Source organism: Egretta garzetta, unplaced genomic scaffold, assembly GCF_000687185.1.
Source record: "Egretta garzetta isolate BGI_Z169 unplaced genomic scaffold, ASM68718v1 scaffold564, whole genome shotgun sequence".
NCBI classification, from domain to species: domain Eukaryota; kingdom Metazoa; phylum Chordata; class Aves; order Pelecaniformes; family Ardeidae; genus Egretta; species Egretta garzetta.
This window is the reverse complement of record NW_009259502.1, coordinates 341262-349799: the sequence shown is the minus strand read 5'-3', so window position 1 is coordinate 349799 and position 8538 is coordinate 341262. Positions and strand designations below refer to the sequence as shown.

General features: G+C 54.5%; 1 protein-coding gene across 1 annotated transcript in view; it reads left to right on the top strand.

Moving 5' to 3' along the window:
* Positions 1-5709: 5709 nt before the first annotated feature.
* Positions 5710-8538, top strand: part of LOC104125044 (potassium voltage-gated channel subfamily V member 2-like) — a 5889-nt gene continuing 3060 nt past the window's right edge. Inside the window, exons 1-2 of the mRNA XM_009637441.2 lie at positions 5710-6960; positions 8308-8531. Coding sequence (XP_009635736.2) covers positions 5710-6960; positions 8308-8531 — 1475 coding nt within the window. The remainder of the gene's footprint in view (positions 6961-8307; positions 8532-8538) is intronic.

Genomic DNA, 8538 nt, shown 5'->3' with positions numbered 1-8538 from the left:
TGCGCGGGGGTGAGAAACCAGACTAAAGCCCTCCGTCTCTGTCGGCTCTAGCCCCTCTGAGGCAGTTGCGTTCGTCGCGACCTGCTCGGGGCAGAGGAAGCGGCGCAGGGCTAGCCCCACCTTAAGCTCCCTCTGGAGCTGGTGTTTGAACGCCCCAGGGCTCCCTCGGGAAGTGCCTTTGAAGTGCCTTCTTCCAGAACGTGCAATTGTGGCTGTTTCCTTCCAAGAAGCCAGCGACATCGGCGGCTCTGCCCCCCCTCCTGAGCTCATCTGATCTCTGGGGAATGGACAAGCTGAAGGAAAAAGGCTGGGGGAAGCACTTCTGGGCCGTGCGGGCAGGGTGGGAGCAGCGGACAGTGGTGCCTGTCAAGCTGAAGGGTGTGGCTGCATCCCCAGGGCTGTTCGTGACTGCTGCTCTGCTCCAAGATGCTCTGGAGCTTCCTTTGCCATTGACCTTTTGGCTGGTTGAGGTGCTTGAAAGTGCTGTTCCAGCTTCCCTTACCCCAGGATTTCTGTGGCGTCTGGGAGCTGAAGCACCATGGATGTGGAGAGGAGGGGGATTACTGCAGGCATGAGAGACTGTGTTTGAATTTGATGCCTGCACCAGGTCAGTTGGTAGGTGGGGTGTTGCATCTTGGTTGCATTTTGGTTGTCCTGAGCTTCCCAGTGCCACAAGGGGAGGTTAGGATGCTGCAGCTACAGCTGAGAAGTTTCCCTGTTATGCATTTCCAGTAGGACTCTTTTCCCTCTGATGCGGCCTAATCACAGGAACAGCAGATAAGGTTTTGCTTAAATTGAAAAAGGCCCCTTGGCACTCTTGAGGTGAACTGGGAACTCAGCCAGCTTTGGATGGGAGACTGCTTTGAATGCTGACCATAAGGTGAGTTGGAAGCCTGATGGACTTCTTGTTCCTTTCTCCCAGAAGCTTCAGCTACACCTATGCCTGGGGGCTCTGTGCCGTTGAGGAGTCAAGGCCGCATGTGGATCTTAATTATTGCAGGTACGTGACACTCGGAGTGCTGTGGATTTATGGGCTTGGCCTATAAGTTGAGTATCCTGATGGAGTTAATTCCAGTCCAGTGTCAGTAGCTGCTTTCACTGGGCTGGGAGGGCTAGGGGAGGCTTTACACCACAGCTTAGTCATTCCTCTGCTTTGGATGCACTGTGTCCTTGGAAAGGCCATTCCATGCGATCTGGCACTAACTCCCTTCCTCTCTCTCTGTCCCTTACCCTTGAGGGAAGCTGCTGATCTCCAGCTGTTGGCTAATGCTGTTGAGCACCGATGTCCAGACCAGGTGCAGTCAGTGGTTCTCTGCTTGTGCACTCTCCTTTCTAGTGCTCCTGAGCATCCTGGTAGCTGTGGGTTCTATTGCTGCATGGGGCCTGTCCAAAGCAAAAGGCAGATCTGACATCTTCAGTCTTGAAAAAGCATCCAGGGAACAGCTGATGCCTGACAAGAGCCAGGCGGGCTCATTTCCCTGAAGGGTAAGTTTCTTGTACCCCATGCGCTCTGTACACAGAGGGGAGAAATGCCTTCTTGCCCATGTTTCTACTCCCTAGAGCTTTCCCCTCTGGGGGTAGCTATTCACAGGTGTTCCTGCTGCTGGTCAGCCGCATGCTTGGGGTTTCAGTCTGCCCTGAAGCAGGAGAACTCTCCCCTTATCTTCCTTCCTCACAATCAGGCATGATGACTCTTGCTTGACTGCAGGGATAGTCACACAGCCTAATCTGAGATGATGCTGGCTTCTTTTGACAGTGATGTGCTGGTCTCCATCCTTCTGCTGCTGCCAAGAAGGCTGAGCGCTCATGCTAAGATACTAATCTTCTGGTGTGGGTTGTTTTCCTCTGCTTTGCACAAACTGAAGTCAAACCAGGTTTTTGCCCAAAGGACTGTCGATAACCAGGTGTTTTTCTGCTCTTGTAACAGAGGTCTTTACCATGAGGTGATAAGATGGGACAGCCTGGCCTCCCTCCTGCTCACCACGGAGGCTGACTGAATTGGACATAAGCTCTCAAAGCTGAGTTGTTACACTGGAATAACAAGAGGATGCTCCCCTTGGAAATGGGTTTTAGATGTTGGGACTACTTTGGCTCTGGAAATAGCACAGGAACTTCCCTGGTGCTGTGAAATCACCCCTCACAAAGGTGACAGAAATTTCTTCATTGCTCTTGCCTCCGGGGGTTGTTAATACTGATTCACCAGAGTGGCCTTGGACCCAAAGATTTTTATTCTCCATGAAACGGCAGCTGCTGGGTGCCATTCAACTGTTTCCTTCCACTTCCAGCCAAGAGACTTTTTTTTCACCCGCCCCATTCTTCCCCCTGGATTTTGTCAGGGAACAGGGGCTTTCTCATCCATTTCGGTAGGAGCTCACTGACTCAGCACAGATCAGACGTATACTCTGTGTTTGCGCTGGTGTTTTGATGCTGCTCAGTCCCATGTACAGGAAGCTTCTACTGACAGGTCAACCACAGGGGTGAAGGGTGAAAAGCTTCTGTCTGCTCTGGCTTTGCTGTGCTGCCACCCTGAGCGAGCGCAGGGCAAGCAGCTTCTCACCGCACTCCCTTCCAGCAGGATCTCTGCCCTTTGCAGAACTCCACTTTCCACTCCAGTGCTGAACTCTGGATGTTGCTTCTCTAACACTGAATGGTGTCTTCCTCAAAACTGTTTTGACATGAGTGGTGTCCCTCAAGGGCCCGTACTGGGACCAGTGCTATTTAATATCTTCATCAGTGGTGGTTGTAGTGGGATCGAGTGCACCCTCAGCAAGTTTGTGGGCGAGACCAAGCTGAGTGGTGCAGTTGATTCACTGGGGGGAGGGGATGCCCCCATCCAGAGGGACCTTCAGGCTGGAGGATTGGACCCATGTGAACACCACGAAGTTCAATAAGTTCAAGTGTAAGGTCTTGCACCTTGGTCAGGGCAATCCCTGGAGAAGAGAAGGCTCTGGGGAGACCTTACTGTGACATTTCAATATGTCAAGGGGGTTGTAAGAACGATGGAGAGAGGCTTCTTACCAAAGCCTGTAGGGACAGGACAAGGGCCAATGGTTATAAACTGAACAGGGGCAGATTTAGTTTGGGCATAAGGAAGAAATGTTTTACAATGAGGGTGGTGAAACCCTGGCAGGGGTTGCCCAGTGAGGTGGTGGAGGCCCCATCCCTGGAAACATTTAAGGTCAAGTTGGTTGGGGCTGTGAGCAACCTGATGTGGTGAAAGATGCCCCTGCCCACGGCAGTGGGGTTGGGAATAGATGGATCTTTGAAGGTCCCTTCCAACCCAACCCATTCTGTGTTTCCATGAGGTTTTGAGTGTTGGAGATTTTTTTTTTGAGGTTTTTATTTTTTTTTCTGCTTTCAGCTTGAAATAACTCCAGTCTTGGATCAAACGCTGTCTGTGCATTGTGGCATGTGTAGCTCTTTCCGGCTCAGTGCTGTACACTTTTCAAAAGAACTGGTGAGGGGGGGAGGAGGTGACTGACCAGTGCCTCTAGTTGGCTGTTGGCCATGTACTCCTTGCACAAGTGCTCTTGAAGGACACAAATGATAGAAAGCTGCTGCCGGGGCTGCTGATCTCTGTGCCTTAAAGGTGAGAACTTGGGCTTGCTGAGCAGACCCCGGTCATCGGCCTTAGAGCTTCAGTCTTCAATTCCTGGATAGTGTGCGAGTGCTGCTGAGAGCAATTTCTGTATGTGTGATGGAGCGCCGAGTTATTCCAGTGCTGCTAATTTTAGTACCAAGAGGTCATTTGCAAGGGTGCACACGACCTTGCTTCTGTTTCCACTGGGACAAGTGGAGATAGCTGTTGGTGAATGACACGGGAGAATAAAGAACTTGAAACTAATGAGTTCTGGATTTTTTATTTTTCTTGGATTTGTGCATTTCCCTGAATTCTGTAGTCAGGAGGCCAGGGGCGGCATTGCCATTGGACTGTCACATCCTGGGAAAGGGGACTCGGGGTGGGTGGGCTGGCATGGGCAGATGGGAGACGCAAGTGCTGCTGTGCCTGCCTGGGACTGAAGCGACTCCAGCTCACATCAGCTCTAATAGAAAACTGAAATAGAGGGAGCAGAGTGAGGGGGGGTGGGTGGAGACAGGAGAAACTGCTGGCGCGGGCACCAGGGTGCTAGTGCAGAGCAGACAAGTGGAACGCTTGGCCAAGAACAAGGTGAAAAACTTCACCTGCATGAGCTTGTTGCTTCTTCGTTAGAGCAAGTGAAAGGTGTGGGGTGTCCAGCAGAGTGGGAAGGTGCCTCAGAAATCCCGGCAGGACAGAGTTGAGCCGGGGCTGATGGAAGGGCTTGTGCTGTCAGGGCCGTGCGGCAGAGGTCGGCTGTCACCAGCCCGTCCCTGATCGTCCTCTCGGGCTGAGCTGAGTCGAGCTCTTCTGTTACACGGGGCACAGCTCTGTGCCATGGGGAGCAAGGCCGGTGGGTAAACTCGGCAGTTGCAGCCTCTTCCCACTGCAAGAACATGCAGGCTTTGCTTATTTATCCCTGAGCTGAGTGTTTCAGTGTTGAAAACAACACATTTCTATGGGTCTTGTGCCAAAACTTGGGGCCATGTTTGTGACAGCAATTTCCCTTCCTCTGTCCAGTGCCAGAGCATTTTTATTGTCCTAATCCCCAGGCTCAGGACTTTGATTGTAGCAGAGCCTGAGCTGCTTTTCAGCCTTGGAGCAGCTTTGTGCTCCAGGTCTCTGTATTTAATTAGATCAGTCCACGGAAGTCAGTGTGATGTTTTACATGCTGAGGTAGGGTTGTATTCCAGGGTAAGACATGAAGGACTGGCCCGTTTAATTTCGGTTCCCCTTTTATGTGCAAATCCAAAGGGTTGTTTCCTCCTCTTCAGTTCCTATAGCTCAGGGCAACTTTTACTGCATCCTTGCGTTTCCAGGGTCCCGTTCCGCGTTCCTGCCCCTGCTTGTGTGAGTAACGGAGCTGGAGGCCAGTGCGAGGAGCAGGTGGCACAGGGCAGCGCTGCAGGAGCAACCTGGCACGTTGGGGACCCGCTCGGGCACTGCGCGGAGGGTGAGATGGTTCCTTCACCTCTTCCCCTGTAAATCTGCGCTGTGGGATTTTGAAGGATGAGCTGGGAGGGAACAGCCCTGTCCCTGCCCTGGGCTATGGCATCTGATGGAGCAGGGGCGGCTGCGTTAGCGCTCGCGTGCGTAACGAGTGACTGGTGCCAGGAGCGGCATCTGGTGTGGGGATACGAAGCGGATACAAATCCCGTGTGTCTGCCCCTTTCTGTGCCCGGCAAGGGGGATCTTTTGGGGTTAAATCAAGGCAAATTCATGCTCTCTTTCCAGCTTGCTATCATGGATATCTTGGAAACAGGGTAGCGTGTGACAAATGCAAACAGCTCATAAGGACAGAATAAGGAAAAAGAGAAGTGCAGAGCTGGAAATAGTTCCTTACATAAAGGGCAAGTGCTTCAATCTCATTATTGTCTTAAGGAGCGGACACTTAGCTGCCTCCGACTCCTACCATGCAAACCGCAATCTGATAAGCAATCGGCTTTGGGAACCGGGCAGGTGCCACGTGGCACCGTGACACGGCCAGCGCCCCCGGGGCAGCAGCTCACCAGTTCTCTGAGCTCACAGCACTGGTCCCAGTCAGTGTACGCCTGGTGGGAGCGTTCCCATGAAGCCAGAGCTGCTGTCCCACGGCCCATAACGGGAATCACTGCTTCAGTGCGTCAAGCACCATGAGGCAGCTGGGGACGAGGCGTGCGAGTCTGTCTGCCAACCTGAAGATAGGGGATCACCGGGGCTGCTGCCAGACACCGGAGGAAGACGAAGTCCACATCCCGTTTGCGCAGGAGAGCCTGGTAAAGCAATGGAGCTCCATGCAGAACATGACGGACAGAAACCAGGAGAAAAGCAAGGCCCCCATCCAAAGGAACAGGTACCTGCTCAACATCAACGTGGGTGGCAAATTGTTCCAGATAGCGTACAAGGTAGCGGCCCGGTACCCCATCACCCGGCTTGGGAAGCTGGCCCTTTACACAGACCCTACGAAGAAGCTGCAGCTCTGCGATGACTACTCGGTGCAGAAGAATGAGTACTTCTTTGACAGAGATCCTTCAATTTTCCACTATATCTTCCACTTCTACCGCAGCGGGGTCCTGTGGATAATGGATGAGATGTGCCCCAGTAACTTTGTGGAGGAAATCGAGTATTGGGGAATCCATCTGAAATACTCCCAACGCTGCTGCCGGATCCTGTTTGAGGAAAAGCAAGATGAACTCAATGAGTACCTGAAAATACAGAAGGAGCTGGAGGCGGAACTGGAGCCCCTGGACTCAGCAGAGCACTTTAAGGGCAAATTTCTGGGGCGGTTTCGAAAGATGATCTGGAACCTCATTGAGAACCCGTACTCTTCTGTCCCAGCCAAGATCATTGCTGTTATGTCGAGCGTCTTTGTGCTTATCTCCATCGTGGGCATGACACTGAGCACAGTGGAGGAGATGAAACACAAGACGGGGAAGTTGTGGATGGAGCAGCTGGAGATGATCTGTGCCATCTTCTTCACCTCCGAATATCTCATGCGGCTCATATCCTCCTCCAGCTTCAAGAACTTTTTGCGGGCCGCATTTAATGCTGTAGACCTGGTGGCCATCCTGCCCTTCTACATCCAGATCCTCTTTGAAAATCTGGATGAAGGAGACACGCTTTACCATGAGGAACTGCACAAGGTGGAGAATGTGAGCAAGCTGGGCAAAGTCCTCAAGCTCATCAAGCTCATGAGGATCTTCCGCATCCTCAAGCTGGCGCGCCACTCCACTGGCCTCCGGGCCTTCGGCTTCACCATACGCCAGTGCTACCAGCAGGTTTGCTGCCTCCTCCTCTTCATCGCCATGGGGGTCTTCACTTTCTCCGCTCTCATGCACTCGGTGGAACATGATGTCCCAGGCACCAACTTCACCAGTATCCCCTACGCATGGTGGTGGGCAGCGGTAAGGTGTGAGCACCTTCTTCCAGAGAGGGGTGCGGTGGGGCTCCTGGGGTAGGGGCTGCCCTGGCACGTGAGGGATTCACCACTGCTGCTGGCCAGGAGGCAGAGAAGGGTCCAGTCTTCCCACCAGCTCAGTAATGATGGGAAATCCAGAGCCCCGCACGCCCTAAGAAATCAGAGATTTGGGCTAAGCTCAGAGGTTCAAAAGCCAGTGCTGAGGTGGGATGGTGGGAACCTCCAGGCCTGGGTGAGTGACAAGGGGAATGTCACTCTGTCACGGACCCAAGTGTTGGGTGGCTGTGGTTCAGAGCCCATGGGCACGGGGACAGCCACCCAGGACAGCCTGAGGCTCGTGCAGCATTGCAGCCTGGCCGGGCTCGGGAGGGGGTCAGGGCTTGTGGGGCTGAGCCAGGGGCCCAGGGCTGCACACAGGGGCCAAGGGAGCACGGTCAGACCGTGCCGCAGCCCGTGTCCCCAGAGAGGACGCAGACGGGTGAGCTGCAGCGGCGACAGGAGCCCTTGTTTGCTGCCCTGCTCATGCTGGGAGCCGGCAGCTCTGCTGAGCCGAGCGCTATAATAAACCTGGGATTACCTCTGAGATGAGGAGCAGCTAAAGCGCTTGGGAGCCAGGGGTTCCGAGGGCATTTTGCTTTATGGATGAAAGGATCCCACAGATCAATTCTGCTCTTATAATCGCCCTTGGCCGCCACAGGCTGCCTGCTTCAGATTCATCCCTCCTGGAGGAAGTGCAAAAATCACTTGGCAAAATCACCAGGTTCAAGTATTTAAACGCCACGGGTTGATCCCGTCCCCGGGCAGCATGGCTCCGTGCCGAGCCCAAACCCCTTGGCCTCAGCGCTCACCCCATCCCGTAGCCCTGCGCCCCTGTCATCCAAACGCGCTTCCTCCGGGTGTGTTCCTGGGCGCTGCCTCTGGGTCCTTGGAGGGAGGGAGAGTCCAGGAAGCTTCATTCCTGTGGGACCGGGCAGCTCATGGCCAGGAAGCACCGGAGCCACCGCTCGGTGGGGCAGGAAGCTCCAGCAGACGGTCTGGCTGCCGGGGAAAGTTCAGCCCGGAGATGTCCAGCTGCTTTGGAAGAGACGCAGGCGCAGGGGGGGCAGGAGGAGGGGGCTTGCCTCTGGTCTCTGCTGTTGGGGCCGCATTCAGCCCAGCCCTTGGGCTCTCCAGGCCTGCTGGGTGCAGCCCAGGGTGCTGAGCCCCGGCCCTGCAGGCTGCTGGAGCGATTCCTGGCTCCCACATGGGCGGAGGGAGGGAGGTCCCAGCGCCGGCAGGCGGGGTCTGCTGGTCCTGTTCATTCAGGATTTTATCCTCTCCCTTCGTCGCCCAGGTCAGCCTCTCCACTGTGGGCTACGGAGACACTGTGCCCGACACGGTGCTGGGCAGGGTGGTGGCCTTCGGCTGCATCTCCTTCGGCATCATCCTCAACGGCATGCCCATCTCCATCCTCTACAACAAGTTTTCTGACTTCTATGCCAAGCTGAAGGCCCACGAGAACGAGACCAGCCACTCGCTCAAGCTCTCCCGGAGGATCCGCTTGAAGGAGCGAGTGCTGCGGAAG